At 40.7% G+C, this 27,643-nt stretch overlaps 3 protein-coding genes across 3 annotated transcripts; all 3 read right to left on the bottom strand.

Moving 5' to 3' along the window:
- Window positions 1–1,378: 1,378 nt before the first annotated feature.
- On the bottom strand, window positions 1,379–15,695 carry LOC118793467 (SH3 domain and tetratricopeptide repeat-containing protein 1). The gene is made up of 17 exons (XM_036551662.1): window positions 15,204–15,695; window positions 14,047–14,118; window positions 12,608–12,735; window positions 11,663–11,768; window positions 11,329–11,472; window positions 10,989–11,187; window positions 10,022–10,098; window positions 9,587–9,782; window positions 9,020–9,150; window positions 8,494–8,535; window positions 6,623–8,314; window positions 5,498–5,678; window positions 5,103–5,253; window positions 4,768–4,890; window positions 3,869–4,019; window positions 3,296–3,492; window positions 1,379–2,759 (listed from the first exon to the last, which is right to left on the bottom strand). Exons 1-17 carry the CDS (start codon window positions 15,361–15,363, stop codon window positions 2,505–2,507), a joined length of 4,005 nt encoding a protein of 1,334 aa, XP_036407555.1. The 5' UTR covers window positions 15,364–15,695; the 3' UTR covers window positions 1,379–2,504.
- A 2,303-nt stretch (window positions 15,696–17,998) lies between these two features.
- Window positions 17,999–25,215, bottom strand: LOC118793367 (phosphatidylinositol 4-kinase type 2-beta-like). Its single transcript, XM_036551520.1, has 10 exons — window positions 24,803–25,215; window positions 22,696–22,847; window positions 22,029–22,229; window positions 21,683–21,814; window positions 21,241–21,394; window positions 21,034–21,098; window positions 20,649–20,748; window positions 19,759–19,892; window positions 18,914–18,973; window positions 17,999–18,553 (listed from the first exon to the last, which is right to left on the bottom strand). The coding sequence occupies exons 1-10, from the start codon at window positions 25,119–25,121 to the stop codon at window positions 18,380–18,382; spliced, it is 1,491 nt and encodes a 496-aa protein (XP_036407413.1). The 5' UTR covers window positions 25,122–25,215; the 3' UTR covers window positions 17,999–18,379.
- A 1,325-nt stretch (window positions 25,216–26,540) lies between these two features.
- Window positions 26,541–26,847, bottom strand: LOC118793600 (small integral membrane protein 18-like). The gene has a single exon (XM_036551827.1). The coding sequence runs from the start codon at window positions 26,845–26,847 to the stop codon at window positions 26,548–26,550; it is 300 nt and encodes a 99-aa protein (XP_036407720.1). The 3' UTR covers window positions 26,541–26,547.
- Window positions 26,848–27,643: the final 796 nt, after the last annotated feature.

The following is a 27,643-nucleotide window of genomic DNA, read 5'->3' as shown; positions in this document are numbered from 1 at the left end:
ATAATTCCGAGTGGTTTCGTTAACGTCGCAGTATCTGAGGATTCACCAATTTGACTCTCTCTCTCTCTCTCTCTCTCTCTCTCTCTCTCTCTCTCTCTCTCTCTCTCTCTCTCTCTCTCTCTCTCTCACACACACACACACACACACACACAGTCGCGCGCGCGCGTTTCTTTAGCCGAGAAAACACATTTGCCTTTTTCGTAAACTGTTTCAACACTGACGTATGAGTCTAAGGTGCCAAGCCGCTGCAGATGTTACGTTTGCATAATTTCCTTTTGATGCAGTGTGAATGACATCATCAGAACTCGCGAAAGTCTGTTTTGTCAACTGCAAGAAAACATGCATTTCGCATGCATTTCACTGACCAGAAACATGTTTATTTAAAAGAATGTCAATCACTCTCTACCCTTAGATGAAAGTGCATTAACCTTTGACAAACTCTCTGAAGGCATAATTCAATTGAATGTCCCAGTCTGATTAAAGGAAAAACACATCATAACTGAGACGGTAAAATAGTTTTTTTACTGCTGAGATCGTACAAACCAATGATACTTTGTTTTTGACTGTCTTTAATCCCTGTAGTCTGTTCCACAATGTAATAACAAATTGTTCATTTAAGGTGGTGTTGATTATATCGAGCTTGCACTGGACACGATGCAGAAATCATTTCACTGCCCCTCTTCATCCTCCAACAATACTCAAATACTGGGTGTCCTCATGAGTCATTTTGTTTTTATGCCCCTGCATTGTGGAACAGCCTAGCTAAAATATGAGGCACCATCCAAGGCCAGCTTTAAAACTATAAACTTTAAAACTAAAACGCACCTTTTTATAAAAATGGTTTTTACATAATTCCCTACAGTTAGGCTTAATTGAAATTTAGTTTATTTTAATTATTATTATAAAATACATAAATAATACATTACTATCACACATTTTAATAATGCATATATTGTATCCCATCCTGTACTGTGCATGATCTTCTTGTTTTCATCTCATTATTTCTTTATTGTTTACTTGCTGTATGAACTTTGGGCTGCAGATGGTTGTATTAAAGCTGCTGTATTAAAGTTACTGAAGATGAAGAGAGCGGTGAACTTAAACTTGCTGGTTCAGCTTTAGAGTGTATATGAGGACAGCAGCAGTTCATGTGTGGCCTCTAGCCTCACTGTCAGTGTATGGCTGTCCAAATGCCAAAGAGGAGAAATGAGGCCTTTACACCCTCAGCCCTGACCCACCCACCCTCCACATACACATACAGATACTAGTGTCTGGACTAAAAGGTCCTCTATAAACCCTGCTCCACCAACTGGTAGTATATGTACTGCATTCAGTCAGAGAGAATTTTTGCACTTTATATTGTATCATTGGGGAAGAATTTTGCGATGCCAGCCTGCTGTTGCCATCAAATTCTTTATTCCTTTGAATTTGAATTAACAGGACACCTGACATTTTTGTTGAAGTTTGTAAGATTACTTTGTACACTTGAGTAAACAGAATGGTATGAGAGAGACATCTCCTACTCTGGGCTCACTGGCCCTGCAAAGAATGCATATTAACACTTCTCTCCACAGTTCACATGCTTCACAGAGAAGTATTTAAATAATATTATCACTGGCAATAATACCATTTTTTTCCATTCAAATACACATCAATGCCAATATCTGGTTGCATGGTTCTTTCACTGTTTAGAGCTCCCTCTGTTTGGGACTACATTTTACTGGCTACAGCACTTCATGCCTGTGATAGATTTCACACACACTGTGAGAAGGGTCACAGGAAGATGCCCACATTCTAAAATCTTTTTCTTTTTGTTAGAGTTGTAATACATCTTACCTCGCAGTTCTACTCAGACCAAATTATAATGGCAGGACTAATTTCAGACTTTCTTGCATTTACAGCATTGTATTTTGTCCATTGTTCATTATTGAGTATCCTAGTAATGTTTGTTAGTTCATTTAATGTAGTCAGTCCTAACATAAGGTGACACAGGTGGAATTTTTGATGATTGTTCTAGAATTTCTGGACTGGACAACCATAGAACCCATATTATTCAAATCCATCATCTTCCTGCACATAAAGCTGTGTTAGACAAATCAAGGCTTGTGATGCCCAATTTGTGAATTAATTCATAAAAATAGGTCCTGATCAGGGCTTGCATTGTTTTTGATTCTCAAGACGTTTGATGTCAATTTTTCTTTTGTGACATGTCCCCACATGGCTTGTGCAATGTAGATTTAACAATAGTGATCCCTTAAATATACTGCATTTATAGTCCATCCATTTGATCACCCAAGTGAATGAGCCAAATTAATATAACACGAAAACACAGGTAGAAAATAAGCACATAATAATCCTAAAATACATAATTACACTGCTCACAGCATGTTACTTGTTTCTGAGCTCTCCTATTAAATTTTCACCCAGGTTTGAAATACCCATCAATGCTCCTCCCATTTCACCACCTGCATAGCTGTGTACTGCCAGTACAGGAGTCGTCATGGCTACTGCGCGCCGCTCTTGTACTGGGACGTGCTGGAGATCTGCTGGTCAGGTGACAGGTTGATCCTCCGCACGTTGAGCTCCGTGGCGAAGGCCCGGGCCTTCTGGTAGAAGAAGAGGGAGAGCTCTCTGTTGACCAGGAAGTTGTGGTAGATGGTGGCAAGGCGAGTGCACAGCTTCAGCTGGGACTTCTTGTTTCCCAGGTCCATGGCAGCCGCCAGGGCCAGGTGGTAATATCCTGCTGCATCGTACGGATCCTGTATCAAGACATGAGTGGTGTGAACCAACACTCAGCTCTCAGCCCAGTATAGTGCTTAAGTGCAGCAGGTGGGTACAGCTTTAGGGGGGTTGGACAGTGGCTGCACTAAGGTATCATCTTTTTGGTCACATATTATCATATTAGATACAATGTGAATACCCGGTAATCAGAGAGATATATTAGTACTCTACCCATATTAGAGTATATGGGGGAAAAGGTGCTGTTTAAGGTTCAGGCAAGGAGTGTTCACGAGATAATGTGTGAAATTATAAAGACCACAAATTCATATTCCACATCAGTGGAATGTATAGTAGTATAGTGACTGTGTATTCAAATTTATTGTATACATTTACTGTAAAAACTATAGAAGTAGGAAAGACATCTTCAACACAGATCAATCATTTCAGTACAGTTGCCATAATGACTGACAGGCTACTGCATATGGCTGGACCATATCCAGAGTAAGAGGTTCATATGATTCTAATGGCCTACATAAAATGTGATCTGGACTGCCTTGAAATTCTGATCCCTCACCTTGAGATCATAGAAGATGATGTCCCCAAGGGTCTGGTAGACCCTGACGTAGTAGAGCGTCTCTTCATCGAACTGAAGGGGCGAGGGACAGAGGGACAGGGCCTTCAGGTAGAAGTGTTCTGCCAGCTCGTATTGACCCAGGCAGTGGTAGAGAGTAGCCAGTCTATGGAAGGCTACTCGCTCATTCAGGCGTTCTCCTGGCCAACAGACACAACACAGAACATTGACTACCCCTCAGGTTTATCCAGTCAGATTAAAAGAGACTTTAAACTCAAAATACAGCTTTCCTAAATAGGTTCTCCCTTGTCTTCCATAACTGCACATTACAATGCTGCAGTCAATGCATGGTAGCCTGGTAAGAGGTGCCACCTAGTGGTTATTTACAGGATTTTTTGTATGTGTATTTGAGAGATTGAAATTGCACAGAAGGGTCACTGTCAACATGAAAAGTTTTTATGCTGGCATCCAAAGATCTTTAATAAATCTGCTGTGCAAGGTTTCTGTGAAAGTGGGCCCTTGACGAGAGCCGCACGTGTGAAACGCATGATCATTAAGAGCTGGTTGCAGGCTTACCCAGCGTGACACTGATGTCCAGCGTAGCCTGTGCAAACTCCACCGCCTCCCCATACTGCTTCAGCTGCATCAGCAGCTCCACCAGCTTGTTGGACAGCCGCAGCTGGGACCTCACATTACCCGTCTTCACGGCAATAGGAAGGGCTCGGTCCTGTGACACACAGTCCCAATGACCCACACATCCTCCCAAGAAATGAACTCACTGGCCTTAAAATAAATCATTTCTCTACAGGCCAGGCTGTCACCTATGTTCTATGGATGAGGAAGTTTGCTGGATATAAGCTAATATTTTTTGAGTGAAAATGTATTTAGTATAAAATACCAGTGAAAAGTTTGATTATGATAATAGGAAACATGCATTCAAAGACATTTTGATCTAAAGACTTAATAAATACTTTAAATTTGTTTCTTAGACAAATATAAATAGTGAAGTTGATGTCTATATGAATTTCATTCAAAAAAATAAATATTTTAAAAATATTTTTTCAGTTACTTAGAACAATCTAAAATATAATATTTTTGATTTGCTTACTATGTTTTTTGTCATTGCATAATTCCATTTTTGTTATTTCATAGTTTTGATGTCTTTACTGTTATTCTAAAATGTGTAAAATAGTAAAAATAAAGAATAAAAGTTGTCCAAACTTTTACTGTACATTTTCCTAACTTTTATTTAAGCGGAAAGATAACTGGTCAACTTCTCATTTACAGTAATGATGTGGGGAATGATTGTGGGTAGGAAAATGGCAAGGACTGTGAAGGCTGATGACTGTAGGGAGAAAGATAAGGTGGCTAGGCTTATGCATAAAGCATAACTTCATGGCCTTGTGTGGGGTCATTACATCCATACCAGTCTCTCTGGCTTGCTGAGAGAATTCCCACAGCACTATGTCACCTACCCTGTAGAAGGCCACAGCTTTCTCTCTCTCCTGGGACGTGTTGAAGAACACATCTCCAGCCACCTCCAACAGCTCCAGAATGAAGTTTGTGTCCCCAGTGCTCAGGCCTGAGTCCTGAGCTACCTGAAGGCAAATGGAAACACAGCCACCGTGAAACTCACTGACAAGCCATCAGATAAGGTCTTATGCCACCAAGCAAGAGCTTTCACATATCTGACTCTGCTATGTTGACAATTTGCAAACTGGATGATTTGTCTCTTCTGTTCTGAGGTACCTGTAGATGCACAATAACCATACGCAGCTATACGAGTTAACATCTTTTTTTATCCGCTAACCTGTACATAGAGATCCACCAGCTCATTCTGCCTCAAGATGTGGTAGATCTTCCCTGCTTGCAGCCAAGCATATGCCTCCTTCTCCTTCTTCCTCAGGTCTATGAAGATGCCCAGGCTCCGCTTGGTGTAGTCCAACGCTGATCTGTAAGCTCTGGAGAATCAGTGAGTGAGAAGGGCCCATTACAAAGTGGCAGGAACACGTATGACTCATCTGTTGTTGTTGTCCATTCAGACTCTCTACAGAAACTTATAATAACCGACTCATCCAACGCATGCTGCATTTCAAATGCCTCCCCTCCTCTGCCAGATCAGGCAGTATGTTAAAATCTTTTTTCTGTAAAAATAATGCTGGGCCTGAGGTCTCTGTGAGTGAAAAGGATGTAGGTTCTGCCCACTTTTCAGTTCCTAAACTCAGGTACAGCTGGCTGATTGTCTCCAGGATCTCTGCTTCTTGGCCCTTGTCACCAGTCTTGCGCACTAAATTCAGCAGATGCTCATTGTAGATGATACACTGGGCTTCGTCAGGGCACACCACGTGGTACAGGTGACAGAGACGGCGAGTGGCCTGCAGCTGGCCTGGGGGGGTGACAGCAAAATCAGTCAGTCATTACCTCACTATTGTTTGGATGTATACAGTTCATTGTGTGGATATGTAAATAAATATTCAGTATATATTCAGCACACCAAAACAAGAAATAAGGGTGAAACATATCTGACATATGACATTTTCCCCAATATATTTTTTTCTATCTTGAATGTACATTCATCAAAGAGAGTCCCAGTGCAAGAGTCCACTTTAAAAGGAAATAAACAAGGGGAAGGTGAAAGACATTCATGTCTCCAACATAAACTAACCACAGGCATGTACTCATTCCTGTCCCCAGGATCAGATGATCCCCTTTATGAAATCCAGCTGTGAGATTTCATATTTCACAATGTTGTTTCAGCTGATGAAAGCAATGGGTTCTGACTCTTGTTAGGCTGGTGCACTCAGCGCTATATCTACAGTGCAACTCCTAAACCCGCTGGGCTGAACACAGCACACAAAGCGGTCATTGTGTGCCGCTGGTGGAACTGCATGGTTCATGGAGGAAAAGAGAAGCCCTGCTTAAAATGAGCAGTGAAGAGCCACTATAAGAGCCCACTATTTCCTTATGACTTGCAACATAATGGGGATGTATAAGGAGAGCCATCTCACATTGATGCTGACAATAAAGGTACAAGTAACGGTAAGAATAAAGGCATGGATGAAAGATTCCTTATAAACACTTATCCGTGTTAAAATGTTTCACACGACTAGATTCAGTGAAAATTACTTGTTGAGAGCAAAATACTTTATTTTAATCAAATTTCACTTGAATCTTATACTGTTGATACTGTTATTAATAAAACTAACACTTAAGAGGCTTGCACACATGCCTCATGCCATGTACTTTTCCTATCATGAAGGCCTTAGCTCTCCTTTAACTACAGCTGTCAGCACCATTCAATATTGTAAAAACCCCATAAGAGAGACTTACACTTGGAGTGGTTGGAATTAATTGCAATAAGGAGGGCCCACTCGTAGTAAATCTTTCCTTTCTCCAGCTGGCCCTGCTGGACATAATTCTGGCCCAGCTTCAGCAGGACAGTGATGAAGTTCACCTCGTGGCCCTCGTCCTCCAGCTCGGAGAAGAACTCCACCGATCGGATAAGATTGGTCTCAGCGAGCGCCCTCGCCTTAGCTTGCAAACACAGGAGCCCGAAGTTGGCCAATGCTATGGCCCAGTTGTGCCTGGAGTCGAACTCCTCGCAGATGTCGATGGCCTCCTGGTAGCTGTGGGCAGCCTGCTTGACATCGCCGGAGTGCCTGAGGGCGATGGCGCGCATGTTGTAAACGACGCCCTCCTGGGGAGTGGTGCAGTTCTCGGGTGTGGAGGACAGCACTGAGTCTAAGATGTCCAGGGCCATGTGGTGCTGCTGGTTGCAGATGTGCAGCCATGCCAGTGAAATGAGCATGTTGGTGGTGTCAGTCAAACTCATCCCCAGCCCTCTGTCGATGAAAGCGTGCATGCAGTGGATGGCCTTGTCCAGCATGCCGTGCTTCTGAAACAGTTGTGACAAGCACAAAGAGATGGCTTGGCGGAGCACATGATCTTCTTTGCTGGATGTGAAAGCCAGTGCCCGATTCAGGTAAGGGGCTACCTGAGTGGGGACCAGAACGCCCTGCTTCCCCACTCCGTAGAGCCGTGGGGCATTCTCCAGGACAAAGCCGATCCCGATCAAGCAGTCCGTGAGCGTGGCGGAGGGGTGCAGCGAGGCTCGTCTCACCGAGCTCACAGCCAGGTGAGGGAGGTACTTCTCCCCGTAAAGTTTCCCTAACGTCAGGTAATAGTGGCTGGGCATCGCTTTGCACATCTCTGGCATCTCGTCAGCGAGAACTTGCAGCCTTTCAACGAATGGTACAGCACTCTGACCCCGGTCTAGCTTTGAGTAGACTTTTGCCAGAAGGAAACAGGCCCTGGCTTCGGCAACCTTGTTGTGGGCCAGGATGGCTTTCTTAAGTATGTACTTAAAGACCTCTGGCTCCTTCTCTGTGCTACAGATGTAGTTAGGGATCCCCATCAATAAGGCTGCAATGCGCTCGGAGACTGAAAAGTATTTCTCTGTGTTCTTCTGCATGAGATAGATGACGGCCAGGTTAGTGTAAACGGAGATTAACAGGAAAATATCAGTGAAGTGATCCCTCACCACACTCAGAGTCTCCTCAAAGTAGACCCGGGCCTGAGAGTACTTACTCTTCCTGGCGCACATCTTGCCCAGGAGGAAGCAGATCCTGCTCTGGGCCCAGTACAGCCTCTTCTTCCTTGCTGTCTCCCGAGCAACCCCCAGGAAGGAGACCAGCTCCTCCTCCTCTGTGTAGCCTTGGAAAAGCGTGTGGCGGAAATGCAGGGAGTGGTCATAGAGGGTGCGGAACTCAGTCTTGTAGCTGCTACAGTTGAGGAAGGTGAGCAGAGACAGGATGCCATCAGGGCTCGGACTGCTCTCCTCACAGTGGACAGCGAAGCACGGCACTCCTTCATCCTCGCCTTGCTCTGAGGTCTCATTGACTGAACTTGGCTCTGTGACTTTGGCTGATATTGGGCCTGGCCCTTTCAGTTCACTTAAAATCAGGTCTATCTTGCTTTTAAGTTCTTCCCGTTTGGAAGGAATTGTATTGTTGTAGGGGCCATCTGCAGGGATAATGGTGAAAAACATAAGCAGACATGGAGATACCAATTAGAGACCTTTTTATTCTGAACAGTTTCAGTGTTTGGTTTTATTTACAATAAAATATTTGTTATGTATCTGTTGCACTAAACATGAAATTCTTATATTAAAGCAAATTGTTTGCAGTGAATGAGATGCATACTTTGATTTATTCCTCTTGGAGAATCTTGAAGTTCAATCAAATCTGTAATGAATAAAATATGTAGTCAAGATATTCACAGCACATAAATAACAGAAGAAAAACTGTGTCAATAACTGTGATCACTGTAACTTATGAAATTAATTATTAATTGATTGGCAAGGAAACACTGACATTATACATTTATTTTATACTTGTATAATTGTATAATGTACTGGATTTTATACTTGGATAATGTAGTACTGTATCACAAGAACTACATCAGCCGGGTATTCATAACAGGTGGATTCAAAACTTAAAAAGGTACCTTTTGAAAACAACCACAGGGAGAACTGAAAGATTGTTTTAATTCTTCTGTTTTAATTCCTATTGAGTCTATAACCATGTAATGCTGAGCCTGAGTGTATACATAAAAATAAAATAAGATTTTTCTAAATACAACCATCTGTATTTTCAGGAATGAATTCAGCCATTCAGCTTAGCAACGAAATAGGTTCAGCACTTTACAGGAATGTAATATCTTTCTTACCCAGTTTGTAAACAGTGCCAACATCACTTTTAGATGTTTTATTCAGCAAAGTGATTGTCTGCTCTTTAGTGTGTTCATCATTGATGTTAAACAGAAGCCTGTCTTCTTTATTTAAAAATGTGTCTGCTGACCTACAAACAAGAGGATTGACAAAAGCACAACATTCTCATTTGTGCAAATAACTCTCAGTTTAATTCAGACAGTAGCATGACCCCATGATATCCTGAAGACCTCAGAGTGCACTGAGAGTGGATGCTTACACAGTATATGACTGGTCTACAGTGTCAGGCTGGAAACTGCACATACATTACATTATTGGCATTTAGCAGACACTCTTATCCAGAGCAACTTACATAGGAATTCTAGGTTAAGTACCTTGCCCAAGGGTACAGGAGCAGTGCCCCAGCAGGGAATAAAACCAGCAACCTTTTGGCTATGAGTCCTGCACCTTACTACTATGCTACACTGCCATCCCATTAAGCAAGTTGTCAATTCTGACTGTACTGTTTGTAAACAACAAGTATGACATTTCATGGGTTGCTGCAAAAAGCCTGGAGAGACACTTACTCACAAAGGGAATCTGTGGGTTTGACCAGACTAGTCCTCACTAAACCAATGTTTCCAGTTGCCTCATGCTTCCCCAGGAACCACTCATAGCAGGACACCAGAAGGCCCACAGCTTGAATGTGATCCCCACGTTCAAAGCTCAGCTCGTCTGGCCCGCAAGCGTCGTACTCCACTGTGGCCATGCAGGACCCCACTGCTACACATACATAAAAGACAGGGAGCCGCTACTGAGTACACAGACGTCAGAAGATATTTAACAACATCATATTTTGACAGTGTCAACCCTTTTCTACCCAAACTGATAGTGTCCAAAGAGCTGTGACCGCAAGCAGGCCAGACATTGTCATTTATAAGACTCTACTGAAAGGCAGTCGACAATCTGAAGCTGTTGATCTTGTGCTCTTAAATTGGACAAACCAAGGTTCCCGTGCTCACCAAACTGGAAGGGGAAGTCATATGCCACCTTTCCACTGCCAACCAGGATGTTCTCAGGACATGATTTCAGGAACCATCTGGAGAAACACAAATAAACATGAGTTTTCCATTCTTAAATCATATTCTTTATGGCATGGGAGAGCAAGTGAAAATGTAAATGTTAACTGATATGTTTATTGAAATAACTGGTGTTTTATGAATATTATATTCCTTATATTAAACACAATATGCCTTTCAGTGATACAAATCTCCAGTTTTCTCAGACTATAAATTTTATTTCAAACTTCCAGCCAAAAAAAGCATTTCAGTGATGTGAACAAGAACCGCAGTGTCCATTATGAGGTTAACTCTCGATTGAGTAAATAATTATGGGAAGGCCAGGGAAAATTAGTTTGGGTTAAAATTCCAACTTAAATGTGCTGCTTGCTGACACTTTCAGACTCAATCAGTCTGTAAAGCATGAATATAAAGCAATACATATTGTCACTGTAGATCTGCTCTGCTTTGGAACAGTACAAATGGGCTGCACCATAGCCTCAGCACTGCATTTTGCCTGAACCTTAGATAAACAGATTACTTATATAATATGGGGAAGTTAATGAAGGGCTTCCTTTTCTCTTTCAACAACAGGGTGATTCATTTGGCTGTTGCACACAGGTGTGGATGTAACAGCTGCACAGGCATCAGTGTGTATTCCCATGACAATTTCCTCCTCCAACACAGAGCTGATTGAAATTTTGGTGTCACAATATCTGTCAGTGTACTAGGGCTATATACCATAATTAAATTGCACATCCTCCCTGGATCTACCGGTTCTCATGAATGGTAACCAAACTAACCATTTGAAAGTTTGCACATCCTTCCATGTGCATTTTATTCCCTAAATATGCTATGACTGGTAATATCTAAGCACAGCCAGAGTTAAATTCAAACGCATGGTTCATTAAAACAGAGAGGATTCACTCACTGATGGAAAGGGATGACGGGTTCCAGGGCTGGTTTGGGTTTGGTACCTCTCGCTCCATCCACCAGGGACTGCACTGTCCACCCTGAGCCCATGAAGGGGGGCTCAAAGAGAGCGATGTCGCCTTGCTCCAGGTACAGATCACTCCCAGATGTGGAACTGTCAAACATCTGATTAGCACTGCAGCTCCCAAAGAAGGACCCTGTGGATCACCCAAGCATTTTCAATGTACAGCCCATCTGCCCAACTGCAACTGCATGTTATCAAGCAGATGATTCTGCTTGATAACATACAGTTGACTAGCAGGGGAAAGGACCACACCGATGGGGCACTACATTATTACCTTCCTGCATTAAGATCCCTTTGTACATGAGATTTAATGTTTCCTCTTGGATTGATACTTCAATTCCAGCATCATCCTGCTCCAAGGAGTTCAACCAGAACACTTGGTCCAGCAGCAGATTCTCCATGCACTGTCCAAGAAAGCCTAATATAAAATTTGATAAATGTCTGGAATGAATACATCATAAAAAAATAAAAAATAAAATATAAAAATGTTATCAGATTCTCTATATGTCTAAAAGTTATCTGTCAAAATGTGATGACATGAAATTTTTATCTACATAATGAACTATTCTACGCATAAAAATCGTGTAAGAGACAGGCACAGAACATACCCATTTTGTAATATGTGCTGAATTTCCATATCTCTTCAAATGTTTTAAATGTAATGAATATGGCATCATCTTCACTGTTAATGGAGAGTAACCGAGCAGACAGTTCCTGGCAAACACAATGAAGAAATATATATACAGTATGTACAGTATATGTTTAATATCACTTGAAGAATGATTCAAGTATTCAGGTGAGAGGCAATATATCAACAACGTGAGGAATACTATAAAACACAGACAGACACACAATGGTTACCGACAGCAATGTTCAACAGTGGCATAGAGGAATAAATCAGTAAAATAACAAGAAAATAACACCACAGAAAGGCAAAGAGAGAGGATCAAAAGCATCATAAAAGTCCCACATTGTGAAAAGGTTCCCAAAATCCCACTGCTCCTCTCTTTACTTAGTGATAAAGAATGTCATACAACAGCAAAAACTGCCTGGTCATTGAATATATTACTCTATAAATGGACAATTCTCACACATATTTCCCTACAATAAGTTTAAGTTTAATAATAATAGGTTGCTTGGTTCAAATGGTTTGTATGTTGTAAATGAACATATGCCAATAATCTAATTTGAATTCAATTTTCTGGATCTTTTATTGATTACGGTGTCACTAATAAAATAGGTGCCAACAATAGAGCATTACAATGCTACATAAACCTACACAAGGTAATACAATGAATTTCCCAGAATTCCCCTGGGATTGCTCCTGATACGGATCCCATGGAAGCTGGAAGTTTAACTTCACAAAGGCCTGATGTATAGTCACTTTCTCACAAAGGACTTTGCTGTTGTTCTGAGCAGAGCACAGCCTGTCAGTCACAGGCCAAATATAACAAATCTGAGTTCTAAGGTGTTATCATAGCTTCAGCACTCTATCTTTCACACCACTAAAATGTAGTCGGTGTGTTATATTATCACACATTGATGAAACCTACAGTGAAGAGGGCCGTGACCTCCCCGCTGTCAGCCTCTAGGACTCTCAGCTTCCCTCTCAGCACTTCCTGCAGCCCCTCGTCAGGAAGTCTGTCCGGCCCCCGCACCATAGCCAGCCGCATGGACAGCGCTGCACAGGAAGTCACACTCGGTCAATGCACTGCAATGCGCCCGAGCACAAAGCCCGTTTCTCACTTCACCACCATAACAGCTTAGAGTCAACACTTTAAAACTACATCTAGATTGATATCGGCTAATGTTAAAATTCATCTGGTTAATGTTTACCGGAGAAATGACACCAGATTTTCTTACGACGTGAGCGGTAGTTGCACTCAGAGCCCTCAATAAAGCTATCTTACAGGCTCTTAAACCATAAGGGCACATTATAAAGGAAGTTTCACATTCCACATTTACACGTAACCACCTCTGGAAATATAAATTGATTGACATATTTTCATTTCTTCTTCACTATGTACAGTTGACTAGCATGTAAGTATTGTTTTTACAGTTTTCATTACATTCAACATTTTCCACTCTAAAGTATTAGCAGAGTAAACAATATTCTTGCTGAAGTATTGTATATATTCTCTGAATTATCTATCTATGAGATTAATTTACATATTTTACATTTAATGCTATACATATGCTGCTGTATTAATAAATGAATGCAGCAGCAGCTATTTTTTAAACTCCCTTTACCCCGATGGCATGACACTGTCAGACTGACCAGTGGGATTAATAAGTGATCAAGTGGAGGACTTTAAGGTCCAAGGTAGACCCTGGTTACAGTACTTTCCACTGTGAATGGACAGTTTATCGTGAGGCCTCCTGTTGCTGGGAAAACGTCTGCAAACCCTTGTTTGCAGATACAATGTGCAGGAGTACAGGCAAAAAAATACTTTAAAAAACAATGATGCATTGTTTATTATATCAATATAAAACCTACCTATTTAACAAGTTATTTTCATATGCATGTTGTGAGAGCTAAGCCATTTAAGGTTTCAAGCAAATCCTGTATTACCAACAGAAATAGTGTTTTGAACACAAGCACTTCCCACAGTGATCTGTGTCGGGGTTATTTCCAGTTCAGTTGCAGAAAGGTTTTGAAGCACAGCATAGGAAATCATTACATAAACATTTTCATGGCAATCAAAATAAGCCACTCATTTCTGCATTTCTGCACCGGCAGTATGAAATGTTTATGTTCAAAACACTACAGGCCAAGTGAGATATCTCATGAAGGTCAAAACAGGTATGTATTTCTCCTATATAGAGCCACTCTGGATTCAATCAAAGCGTTTTCTCCAACTACCAATTGTGAACCATGGACTATCAATCTACTAATGAAGTGTAGATGAAGGAGTTCTGGTCATTGCGCCCATGGTCCCACACAGTAGTATGAACATATAATAACAGAGAGCTAGCACTTTCTAAGAGCTACCTGTGGGACAAATGTCATCAGAGGTTGTTGAAATTCCTTTTGAAGTGCCTACATCTCGAGGGGGGTCACATTCTGAAAGAGAGAGACATGAAAGCTACTCTTGGGGACACCAAACAATTTTGCCATACTTTGTGTGTACATACAAGTCCATTATGATAATCAGCCCAGTTGGAAGCATCTGGAAATAGATGGAAGAGCAACCACATTTGATGCATGGTGTTTTTCTAGGATGACCTACGTCAGAGATGAGGGTTAATGAAACAATGAACTAAACAAATCAATCCATCTGCATAAAAACAGTATCTGGATTCACAATCTTGACATGCTAATAAAACTGAATTTTGTGCTTTCTTCCCAGGTCCTAGCCAAGGTCAGATGCCTAAAATGGAAACATGAATTGTGTGAGTATGAGAGACATACAGGATTCCACACAGTCTTATTACATTTCAGACAGGGACAGGAGATGTGCGTTGATAACAGAAACCAATAAGGCAATTCTGGGACACAGTATCTATGCCTCAAAATTGTCCCTTACTCTCTTTTTTTCCATTTCCACTCCTAGAAACACATTCTGTCTGAGACACTGATAACAAAATTCAGGAAACACTAAAGTGAGGTAGATAAACATTACAAAGCACACTACTGAAACTGATAAGCAAGTACAGATTGTAGTAACAGACATGACTAGAAATATTAAAGTAAAGCTATAGTCATATTACAGATGAAACTGAGATGGTAGTAACAATTCAAACAGGAAACTGATATTTTATTTGTTTGAAAAAGAAATAAGTAAACACTAAACCCCTGCCCAGAACTCTAGCCAAGGAAACAGTTGAGCTAATCTTAATCTGGTGGGTTGCCATCTCTAGACACCAAGGCCCTACAGCAGCATTTACTGCAGACCAGTATTGCTCCCTGAGGTGGGAATAACAGGTTACATTCAATAGGCCATAACACATAAACAGAATCGTTTGTAACACAGTCTGTGATCTACAGCTGTTTCATCCCACTTCACTGTCGGTTTATTATTTCCTGGTCTTTTCCCATAACATTAGTGCTTTGTCTTTGTTTTATTTATTTTTATCTATTTTTTATTTATTGATTTTTGATTATTTAATTCCCGTGCATAGTATTTACTATGAAACAAAATCGCATACCCGTTTCTTCACTTTCTGTGTCGATCTCAGTGTTGGCGCTTTGGTCATGCACATTGTCCGCTTCATTCGGTACCTCTTTCTGCGTTGATTGAAATTCCCGAAAATCTGATTCAACTCCATTCCCCACCTGGATGGTTTCGTGGTGCGCGCTGCTTGTCATCTTAACTAGGTTTAACTTTTGCTCTTTCGGCTGCAGTAAAGCTGCGGCGCAGCATCACGCGCTCCCCGTATTATCCATCGATAATGCAATAAACTCATAACACACCCGCAGTGAGAAAACTTCAAGTCAATGGCAGAAAAGTCATTGCTAACGTGACATCTTACGTCCAAGTAAACTTGGCAGGAAAAAAAAACGTTTAGTCCAAATCGTATGTGGAAAAACAAATATGCCGAGTCAGGCGATGTGACCGGGGTTAAAACTTCAACAGAGAACGCACAGGAATAATTTCCGTAACCACAGGTCCCTCAACTGGCGCTGCCCTGCCGGGTACTCTCGTGACAACAACGAGTGTAATACGCCCTCCTGCGGTTCTGTAGCTTTGTATCTGCTTGTGGAGTTTTGCACAACTGTTCACAAAAAGTTAATTATCAGACATTGAACAAATAGTATTTGATGCGTGCACTGGCACCACACCGATTTTCTCAACAATGATTATACATGTCACTGGACGAAAGTTACTAGGTCGCGCCCACTGCCAACATGTAAGGTCCTAAAACAATGACCCTATTGCACTACACTTTAAAACGGTCGTCGGAAGGGATGCTGATGTGGAAATTTGTTTAAAAATTCCATCGATTGAATTAACAATAATAATGAAGAAAACGGAACAGAAATTTCTTACATTTTAAAAGTAAATCTTAAGTAATGAATTACATCTGCTGTCTATAAAGTTTTCAAATAATCCCATAGGAATCGGTATTGAATGCGTCATCAAAATGATAGCCACGTCATTACGAGATCAGATGGCATCATTTTTTCACAAAATTTGTCGGGGAAAGAAGCTGAATCAACCACTAATGTATGATTTAAAACAGCAAATCTTAAAAGTATGTGAGCAGGCTCCTATATATAAAAATGATGTTAGGCAATCCGAGAAAGACTTAAGAGCAAAAGTATTTCTGCAAATCAATTCCACATTTGTACTGCATTTTTAATGTTAGAGTGGTGTCAAAGATGCTATTTTTGATCATGCCAAACTATTTGGTATTTAAGATACAGTATGTCCTTCACAATAATTGGCTTTCTCTTCCTACAGTCTCTGGGATGTGAATATAAACTACTGTCTGTTATACTTTAACAGACAAAATAAGTATTTTTGTTTAATCCGAATTATTTATCAGACTGGATTACACTATTGACAAAAATAATCATAATACTGCGATAGTGAAATTTCTTTAAGATACTATTCATTGTGTAATTGTTTTATTGTATTGTTTCATTATTGGCATTATGAACATAAAAGATGCATGAAATGGGATGTCATTTAGCTATAAATCTAGCCTAGAGTTAACTGATACTTCCTACTCTTTCCACAAAGTTGACTCAAGGGGTTCTTTGTTCATTTCATCAAGAATTACCAGTAAGGAAAGAAGAAAAGCAAGTCTGCTTCAAAATATCACCCAATCTCATGCACATCCTAGGAAGAGTGTCAGCACTTCCCTTTCCTGTGCCTAAATAAGCCATGGGGTGCTGGTCTTTTGGAAGGCCTCCCTTGCACTCTGGGCTGGCTGTGGAGGAAGGTGTTGTTCAGATGTCTGGATGGTATGCTATGCTGGGACAAGGCAGAGACGTCAGTCACCTTCAAACCACAGCTGATCAGTTAAAGAAATAAAGACAATCCCAAAACGGAATTGCCTTGAAAATGATCAAAATTTTACACAACATGATCAGCATTCTTGCAAGTTACCACAGGCTTGTACAATATAAAATAGATGAAGGTCTATACAAGTCATAGACAAGCACAAGTTGCAATAGAAAGACATATATATATTATATATATATATATATCACGTTATTCTGTGAAGAGGGTCACACACATTAATACCACTTCAGTTCCAAGCTGCTGTGCCAAAAGTCTATCAAACAAGTACACAGTATCACCATCTGTAAAAGGCAAACCCCAGACTGAACATTGAAAAAGCTGTCAAAGAATGATATGCATTACCTGAATATTGTATCTATAAGGCACCCTGGGTGTCATTTCATACACGTAACAGACCACTCTTGAAATCAGACCTTAAGGGAGTAGTTCCTCTTTTTAACATTAAGGAGACCTGTATCAAAAAGGAAACAAGACTAAAAGGCCAAAATATGAATGAAACTTTAGTCCAATTTTGCATCATATAATAAAATACAAAATGTCGAACACTTCTGGACAGGAGCATACGTAAAGCCTTCCATTATTTGAAGGACACTACATGAACAAATAAAATGATTTAACAGAAAAGAAATGTAAGTATTTCCTTGACAGCTGTACGCTGATCAGATACACATACAGTATATGCTTGATATAGTCACTGTAAGTGTACAAAATGGGAGTAATGAGGAGGAAATCAACCACTGAAATGTTGGCAGATTACTTTCTTAAATGATTACCTTGTAATTATAAAATATCTTCATTTCCTGCAATGAATGCAAGTATCAGTTCATTAATGAAACTAAACATGGATTCTAATATCAAAGCCAATAAGGGATCAATAAATAAATCTTAAACCAGTTTAAATCAAATTAATTTAATGCTCAAAATTTCTATTTACAATCATATTTCAGTTCAACAGTCAATAGGGATGCATGTCAAAGATTAATATGGATTGACCAGTCCTGTTTCAGTAAGAACTGGAAGAGGACAGAGTGCCCCACTGTGGCAAAGAGTATATTGCAGCCAGCATTTAAATACAAGGCAGTCAGAAAATACATTCTATGTATAAAAATATTCCTTCACAGTGACAAAAAAACAACAGTTACATTCAAGCAACATATTTGGCAATATGTAAGCTTATATATTTCTGGAATCGAAATCAAAGATTTTGGCGCTTGCACACTAGCACAGTCCGCTTATCACAGTGGGTCCCCACAACATCCTAAAGTGTGTCTTGGGCAGTCTTGCTGCTGGCTACTCTGGAAGACTCTGTTACAAGGCCAGAGATGCCAGTCTCTTTCCTGGCGCCCAGCCCCTTTACCAGGAGGAGAAGAAGGGCCTCTTGCAGTGGAAGCTCTGGGTGAAGGCGCTGCCCAGCCGCAGCACCCGGCCCTGACCGCTCCGGCTGCTGTGCTCCACCACCACGCGGGGCATTTGCACCAGCTGGATGGGGCTCTTCCCGTCCTTCAGGGCCTGGGTGAGATTCAGAATCTGCAGGCGGCAGTGGGCCGTGGACCAAGCTTTAATATAGATAACATTCAATACCCTGTGCCCCTCTCTCTCATTATAGGCTGTGTTGTGTAAGAATACACTAAAATAGGCTGCTTCAGATATAATTATGGATTTTGATTCCTCATTGCAACAGTAGTACCAGCAATTGATTTAATGAAGCCCATTATTTATTTTACTTTCTAAAAATCCATATTTAAATGGCAGCGTGACACCTTTGGTCAGGAAACAATTGTACAGTTAAAAAGCAGGAAAACATACTAATAATGACAAACAGGCAGACAGACAGACAGATAGGTATTACAGTAACATCTTCATTATTTCAATAGAAATAAGTCTTACTTGTCCTCTCATCACAGACATCTGTTTTTCAAATGTGCCTTTGTCAAACCCCTTATCAGCCTAAAAAGAGGAAAGTGTACAGTTTGAGACATTTTTACTTTCATAATCACAGAATAACCACATTATTGTTTGATTTTATCTGTTTGATTTTAACAGCTATCAAGACACAGGACTGTTATGGGTAAAGCACTAGTGGTAACTGTACAGACAAAAATGTCTCCGTAATAGTGCTAAGGCTCAAAAGAATTAATAAAAGCAACTTAGAAACCTCTACAGTAAATCCAAAAAAGGCACTTCAAAGCATGAAGCATGTAAAGCATGAAGCATGTTCTACGTAGGCACCCTGTACATTGCTACTACGGATGGCTTGTGGCATTTCACTCTGAAAAATGAATGACATAAAACCTAACTGCAAGATATCTTTGAAAACCCTGCATCTTACCATTTTTATAATGTGACAGAAGCAGCGTTCTTCACACTGTTATCAAACATGAAGTAAGAGGTGACCACATTCAAACCTCAGACAGAAGAACCCAGCCAACAGCCTGGCACTCCTCCATGCAGAAGGACCAATTATTCAAATTTATTTTATTTATCCTTTATTTAACCAGGACAACCTCATTCAGACTGAAATCTTTTTTGCATGGTGGACCTGACAAATACAATGTTATAAATGGGTTAAGGCAATGTTTTGATTTTCTCATGACTAAATTCTGAGGAGAAAATGCCCTTTGTTTCGATGAGACCCACTGTCAGGATGGTTAGCCATCATTAGTGAATGAAAAAGTAAGCACACTGAAAAGCACTGTAAAAAAAGCATTCAAGACAACAAAAAGAAGGCCCACCTTGAACATCTCGTACAGATCCTCACACAGGTCCTGCACAAAGTTCATGTCTGAAATTTGGGAGAGCACCAGATCCCTGGTCTCCTGGGAGAAAGGCACCTTGGCCTGGGGTAACCATGCCCAGTGAAATGGATCTGTGGCAGCAGGACACATGGGCATTTAGATCACTCCAACCACTAACAAAAGGGCCTTTCAGATTACAAGAATTACTGAATTTAAATGAAGAACTACATAACTTTGATTCAATTCATGGACAATGGTGGCGCAGAGGAAAAGCGGAGGGAAAAAGAAAGCCTTATTCTAATTTTTTCTGAGAACAATGTCCAGTCCTCATAGATGCTGTGCATTAGAAAGGTCAATAGTTTTGCTACAGTGATTTCAGTTTGTCACTACGGTGAGAAATAGTATTTATTTAATAGTATAAATTGATATTTATGCTCAAACTAACAGGGCACTTTAATTGAGGTTTCATGTGTGCCTACTACATATTACCATTTCTTAGTATCTGACTTTAAATAAATGTAAGAGAACAATGAGCTTACTTACTCCCTCTTCTGTTTCTTTTAACTCCCTCTTATAATCTCACACAAACCCTTGTACTACAGTTAAGCAAAAATTTTTTTCCCCCCGTGAAAATTAATTTGCTCAATAGCAAGCATCACAATATTAAGTGAGCATTAATCCTGCCTTGTCTCCATCTATCAGAACACATACATACCTTTAAATAACTATTTACCATTTAAAATATGATTCCATGTAAATTATAACATATGATTATAATTTAATGGGACTCATTTGTACACTAGCAAGGCTGACATGTATATTTTGAGTATAACTTTCCATAGGCATACAAGTATTGGGACAGCAAAGAACTGAAGATTTGCTCTTACATGCTCTCCATTCGTCTGGGTGTTTGAAAGGAAAAGCCAGTCCATTGTCTATCGCTGCTATTTTGATAGCTGAGTCTTTCTCCACACCCCATTCAGTGTCCTAAAAAAATGAATGTTCAAGTTATTTTCTTTGTTTTAAAACCACTGTAAGGAAAGTGTATACTTCATCTGGAAAATACCAGAAAAAATGGACTATCCCACCCCATACAGTTAGCAGCTAGTAAGTGATACTGTATCAAAAACACATTTGTTTCATATTGGGAAAGGACCCCTGATGATGACTCACTATAAGCTTTGACAAGCATTATTACATTCACCTTCAACCACAGAACACATACATACATTCCACCTACTGAAATGATCAGGAAGATGCATTTCATCTCACCTTCTCAGAGACTTTGCTGCTACCAGATATCTCATTCTTGATCAGCCAATTGTCATTTCCCCTGTCTAGATACAGAAAACAACAAAACACACTGATGCTCTCAATTGTGACATATGCTCCTTTGCTGAAGAATGATTTCCTTTTCTCTGTAACTAATAATAACTAACAGCTACTAAAGGTAACCACACTTCAAGGCAATATACACACCTGTGTTCCTAATGATGTAGTCTAGGACCACTAGTCTCTCAAACTGGGACTGCAGCTGCTTCCTCATGTTTTCTGGAAGGGGCTCAGCCTCATATCTCCTCAGCCAGAAATCAGCTTCATGGCAGCCTTCTACAAAAAGCTGGAAAGAGCCCACCTAAACCAAAGCATGAGCACAAAACAAACAGTGTAAGTTTCTTTTTTCCTACATCACAAAAATTGTCAAGAAGCCTGTAATTCCAATACTACTGTAGAGTAACTAAAAATTTATCTGGAAATGCTAGACTGATTCAAAAGAGACAAGAATCGTTAAAAAAACATCAGAACAGATTCATTGAAGTACACTGATTTATGGGCAGTTGTGTGAATAATGACAGTTATGAAATGCATGAGGATAATGTGTTCAAGATCATGTGATCACCATGGCTGTGCAGAGTCACCTTACCTTAGGGGGCAAGCCGACTCGGTGAAACCTTCGGCCAACTTTGGGAACTTTTTCTAAGGCATATTTTTTTCCTCTTGATTTTGCACGGTCAATTGCACTGTAGTGAAATGTTTCACTGACCAAAAACACCACCTGCAAGATAACGTTATGTCAATATACTGTATGTGTACCTTGTGTTTTGAGCAGCACTTCACAAGACTTGCATTTTTAAAATGTCACACAGTATTTACATTACTGATTTTCATATTTTTTATTCAAAATATACAGTGATAAATTCATGCACGTTTAAAGGAAAAACAAAAACTGAATTACACTGGGCCCGACATATGCTTCAATAAAGACTTACCTTGGTTTTAGGTACAATCCCTAACCCCAGTTTTTGATCAACAAGTGAGGCAGCAGCCTCTGAGAGGTAGCCCTGGTTGGGAACGAGGCAGCCTCTCCCAAAACAGCAGGGGCAGCACACCTTGTGGAAATATTTCGTCCATTTGGGGTTCAGGTGCCCATATGGCTCCTCAGACTTTGGTTTAAACACAGCGATTGTTTTCTGAAAGCAGATGGAGACTATAATTAAAGCAATGTAGGGGATTAAGGGGAATGCTCCATGTCTTGACTTCTTGCTGGAAAACAAAGATACACTTTGCACTTCAGATCACTGAAACAAAGTATTCCTAAAGCCAACAAACATCCCCAGGCTTTTGGTGTTGAAGACATGCATGGTGTCATGCAGATTAGCAGGTGTGCTTTGTGGGTCCATAGGGAGAAGGTGGTGCTATAAAAATGAACTGCTACAGTGCACAAACAACTATTTTGAGTGGAATATTCTGTTTTTAAAATTCAGTTGACCTGGACAGCCAATATGGTTATGCAGGTGATTATACAGATGTCACACGTGACACTGCTGTTGTGGAATTTCAGCCTAAAAATAACCTCTTAAATGGCAGCAAGAGCAGGTTTATATGGAAACTTCTAATGGAATATCCTCTGCAGTTACTGGCTGCTGCATTCCTTACCCCATTAAGATCCTTCACAAAGTAGCTACCGCTAGAACCCTGGGAAATTCTCTCAGGAAAGACGCCATTCTCAATGGCCTGTTCAGCCCTCCGTACCACCTCAGCAAACTCTGGGTCCTCCGGAAAAGAGTTCAGCTCCCAGCCACCATGACCTTTTGTGAGGAACACACACAAACACACAAAAAATTCCACTAACATGATCTTTTTGGCAAAAAAAGTAAATTAAATTCTAGCCAGTTTCTACCCTCATGCAATCTGCGTACACTTTGACACTAATAGCAACAACAGTGTGCTCATCACATTATGATATAATAAAAGTACTGATTCAATAGAACAAACTCTTAAATCCCAGACTGCCAGTCACATAGCAGAATTCATCCTTTTCTTTGGAAAACACAAAGATGAATAAAAGCATAGTAGCTGAGGCACATGGTGTAGTATCACTACAGTATCTTTGTCCTTTGGGGGGGGCAGTCAAATGAGTCTGCAACATTAAACAGACAGGCTCCTGCACATGAACATCAAAAGGTCTACTTATTCACAGACTGATATGAGTAATACTCTTTCAAAATTTGATCCTGTACCATAGCTGCAAAAACATTTTCTTTCTCGAATGCTGAAGCACCTCTTCCTGTCATCATAGCAACAGATCCAGGAGCGCACTCCTAAAATAGTCTACTGTCAAAGTGACAGCCACAAGTAAAGCAGAGTTTATTCATATCCTTGACAGCATTCAGACTGGGTTACAGTTTCCCCCAACTAACTAACCAGTTTATTAATTTAATCACACAGTATGCTTACAAAGGCATGCTGTAACAATGGTACTTGGACTAAAATTAATATCTAAGAGAGAAATTGTTGAAATATAATGGCCTAATACGTTTTTTTTTTTCAATGGTTCATCATCAGCTTTGAACCAAGACAGCCATAGAAGGGGTTAAATTGCAAATATTTTGATTTTTTTTTTTCCTCCACATATATTACCTGTTACCATGAATTTGCATTTAGTTGTGTCACTATGCTACTGTGACCGTGGTATGCAATGAATATGATTCAAACTACGAATGAGTCATACTACATGAAAAAGTAGTCAGAGATTAAAAGGAATTACCAGTCAAACAATTATCGTCACCTGAATAAAGAGAATCAAAACCCAAACAGGTCTCATCGCGAAACCATTATTAAGTCTTGCTTGCACATGCGCATTTTAATTCTTAATGTCCCACATCGGGTGTAAGCATGATTACCAAACAAGGTCATAAACTAGTGCCTCCATGTGGCATTTCTGAATCAATGTAAATTAACGGTATCAGGAAGATGGATGTTCATGGGTACCACCAATAGACAGATTGTTTGACTGGTGTTGAACAGCATTTCTCCTGGATTTCTCTGTACAGTCCACTAAACCTAAAAAGGCAAGAAAATATCGCAAGCCCTGTTTGGATTCTGGCTTTCCATGTCGCCTAGCAACTTCCAAAATTAAGCGGGGAAGTGAAACTCAAATGCCGGTAATCTGAAATTAATTTACCATCATGGGAGCACTAAATAGCAATACCACGTGACTCCGAAAATTGCAGAATACACAATGACTCAGTTGCTGTGCTTATCCTAAAAAAAGTACATTTATATAACACAGGTATAGCTTGAAGTTCAAGGGTGCATCTCTCTCAGTCTCGCCTGAGTTTGGCAAAGTCCTAAAACATTTTAATGAAGACACACCCTTACATTAAGCACGGATCATTCATAAAACATCCCAATTCAGAGGCAGTAACACCCAGCTGCCTGTCTAGAAGCACTTCTAAATCAAATTTCAGAGATCACCAGGTGGCCAGAGTGTGATTTTATACAAGCCTCAACCCCACCCTTCATGAAGCCTCTAAAATGCAACTTTAATGGGCCGACCTCCAACTACTACCAAACATCTTTTATTGCAACCCAGAGGCCACTACAGCTGCCTCTTACTAAAACCGTTAATTCTGCGTTTTAGTCATTCTCATGACAATAACCAGAGGGCTATGTTAGCAACACAGCTCTCCAGTTAACTTGTAGCCTGTATATGTTACTCTATTTCGTCGTTGTCTTCAAAGCGTTTTATGGTGGGGCTCACCTGAAGACGAAACGTTTTCTTTATCCGAAAGTGTGCAGAATCGATTTTGTCTCGTCCGCTTCACTTTATAACCTGTGGCAGATATGGAGCCCGTGGGTTGCGGTAGTAACAGCTCCTGCTCATCGGAGCCATCTGTTTCTATCTCTGGGAGAGCGTTTCCATTCGACTCCGAGACTCTCACCGCCCCTCCAGGATTCACTCTCACTATCTCTGCGGTGCGGTCGAAAAGAACAGATTGGGGCTGCCGCGACGGAGAGTGCGACGCTTCGACCCCTGCTACATGTACTAGCTCGTCCTCGTCGTAATGACATACTGCCATTACTTTGTCTTTGAAAGTAGTCTGGCCGTGCTTTTAGCTCGTTGTGACCCTTCTTGCACTTTCACATGGCCATGAGGTTCATGTTTACGTAGCTTCTCTTTCCTTACTTCCCCTTTCTCACTGAGCCTGCGCACATGAAATAGGCCGCGTATCGAACTTTTTAGAGTGTATGCTGACTTCCTCAACTACGTGAAAAATGCGCTAGAAGCAACCACCCACTCCTACAGATGTTTCTTGAATATTGTAGTCATGTGCATATATTGTGTTATTACATCCATGAAAGGACACGAGTGAATTAGACGGATATTTTTTTTTCCTTATGTATGATCATGATTTGGAACCCAGTAGAGTGTAATTTATTTATTTGTATTTATTTTTAAATATGATATCAACTCTTATATGAATCTTAGTGTGGCTGGTCCTAACTTTTGTAAACTTTCTTTTAACTTTTTCATAATACTTTTACTTAATACAACCCTTTTACTGACGAGGGACAAACACCAATGTGTTACTAGTCATTGCCTGGGCTTCAGTAGTAAACAAAGTCCTTTACCAAATAAGCAGCCCTAATTTAAGTTCATGATGACAACATTAAAGAATCAATAAATGAAATATGACTTGAAGACAGTCGGGGAGAAACAAATGATGTTGTACAAATATTTACACATTCAGTTTTAATTAACGTACATAGGTTTAAGGCAAGTTGAAGACAGTGTGTTGTGTTATACAGGTGCATAAAATGAACAGAGATCAGGTAGAGCGCATTTTCGTTTTTTTCCCCTCTGTAAAGAGAGCATCAAGGCAGTACTGAGAAAGAATGAGAGGTACACATCACAGTGACCCCGATGGTGAAGGTACCACTCTGCCATTGTGATGATGGTGGTGACATTGACAGTGTTGAACAATTTCAAGGATATCTGGGTTTAATATCTTTTGAATTATTGGCAGCCCAATTACTAGTCTTTGAAGCCTGCTATAACTGGCTGCATTAAAGTGCATTTGAATTTAGATTTGCATGTGCATTGGTTAAGTGCATCGATTGAAGTATATGCTGTGCATACTGGTATTCTAACCACCCACATTTAATTAAATATGACAGAGCTGTTTTGTAATAGCAGTGATCTGGTATGAGATGTAGTGAGTACGTTGGTTCTTTCCAGGAGCGTTACAATACATTTAATCAATGTGAACAGTGCAGTCGCAAAGAATTTGCAGTCATATCGTAGAGGTGGCTGACAGTGAGGGGACTTGTAGTGCCCTCCCCTCAATGAAATATCCAGTGAATAATCCAGCTGCATCACTGGGGCATGTTCTGTCCTCCTCTTCAGATCCCTCAAATGACAGATGTGCTGTTAACAGAGATGACCTCCTCCCGTTAAGGTGTGTGGGGTATTGGAGGTATGTGTATATGGGGGGGGGTTTGGAACTACACCACCTCCACGCGGTGCTTGCGCACGCCCGTCACCATGGCCCGGAACAGCCCCGGCTCCCCCCGCGGCTCACGCTCCGTCTCGCCCTTGGCGCAGCAGCCGCAGTCCAGCAGCTCGTACAGGAAGGCCAGCGTGGCCAGCGACGCCACCGTCAGGATGAAGAGGAGCAGGATGACGAAGCAGGCCACGTTCCAGCTGTCGTGGAAGGGGTAGACCTCCTGCACCTGCAGCGCCAGGCCCGACAGGGGCGCCGTAGGGTGCCAGGGCTGGCTGGCGTTGGCGTTCTGGCCTGTCATTGCCTTTGAGGTTCCTTGGGGTTCCCTAGGTTTTGCCTCCTGAGAGAGGGTGGAATTAGTGAAGGAAACCTAGTTGGAACCCCTGTAGAGAAAGAATAATTCAGTCATGCTGGGGTATGAAGATAAGAATACCATCTGAAAGTGCTTTGCACTAGTTTTAAACTTTGGACTATGTTGTATTCATGACATTAAAGCTTTCTTTTTGTCAAGTCAGTACAAAAGCTGCCAGCATCCCAGATCCACTTCAGCATATTCTTTATGCCACATCTGTGCAAGGACACTCAACCACTGATCATCACAGAGGCCTTGTTTACATCTCTCAAGTTCTTTCAGTTCTATCAACCAAAAGAGCAGTAAATTTACTTTTAGGTTTTACTTGTGGATGCCACTTTGGGTCAGACATTTCCACCCTTTCAATTGCTCAATTGTGACATACTGTATCTCATTCCTCTGGATTACAGTTACTTTAATAGCTGGTATGAAATGTAGTCTGTGAACTGCTATACTACTTGTTTTTGTGAATAGCAGTATTTCACATAAAATTCAGTTAATGCTTGCCCAGAGGACTAAAAATGTCTACCCTACGTAACTAACTTAAAGTGTTCCTTAGAAGAATGATTTCAGGTTAACAGAGTTATTAGAATGACAACTCTTTCTGTGTTCACCAGTGCTTAGAAAATACAGCTCCCAAGCATCATTCAGCTGGATAGATTTTCCACTTGATCACAATAATGTCAGCCAACATGGTTAGCTGTTGAGTATCACTACATATACAGAGAGTGGATTTCAGCTCTGC

This window comes from Megalops cyprinoides, chromosome 18 (assembly GCF_013368585.1).
Source record: "Megalops cyprinoides isolate fMegCyp1 chromosome 18, fMegCyp1.pri, whole genome shotgun sequence".
In the NCBI taxonomy this organism is placed as follows: domain Eukaryota; kingdom Metazoa; phylum Chordata; class Actinopteri; order Elopiformes; family Megalopidae; genus Megalops; species Megalops cyprinoides.
Note: the sequence above shows the minus strand (reverse complement) of the source record. Positions and strands in the feature narration are given on the sequence as shown.

Bases quoted from the DNA above. Each gene is read 5' to 3' on its own strand.
- LOC118793467 (XM_036551662.1), bottom strand. From the start codon at position 15,363: ATGACAAGCAGCGCGCACCACGAAACCATCCAGGTGGGGAATGGAGTT. The intron at 9,151-9,586 runs GTAAGTGTCTCT...TCTTGTTTGTAG, and splicing joins CCCACAGATTCCCTTTGTGA to GTCAGCAGACACATTTTTAA. The intron at 8,536-9,019 runs GTAAGAAAGATA...TATTCATTACAG, and splicing joins TGGCACTGTTTACAAACTGG to ATTTGATTGAACTTCAAGAT.
- LOC118793367 (XM_036551520.1), bottom strand. From the start codon at position 25,121: ATGGCAGTATGTCATTACGACGAGGACGAGCTAGTACATGTAGCAGGG. The intron at 21,815-22,028 runs GTAAGTCTTTAT...GTTATCTTGCAG, and splicing joins GGATTGTACCTAAAACCAAG to GTGGTGTTTTTGGTCAGTGA. The intron at 18,554-18,913 runs GTAAGACTTATT...TGCCGCCTGCAG, and splicing joins TGTCTGTGATGAGAGGACAA to ATTCTGAATCTCACCCAGGC.
- LOC118793600 (XM_036551827.1), bottom strand. From the start codon at position 26,847: ATGACAGGCCAGAACGCCAACGCCAGCCAGCCCTGGCACCCTACGGCG.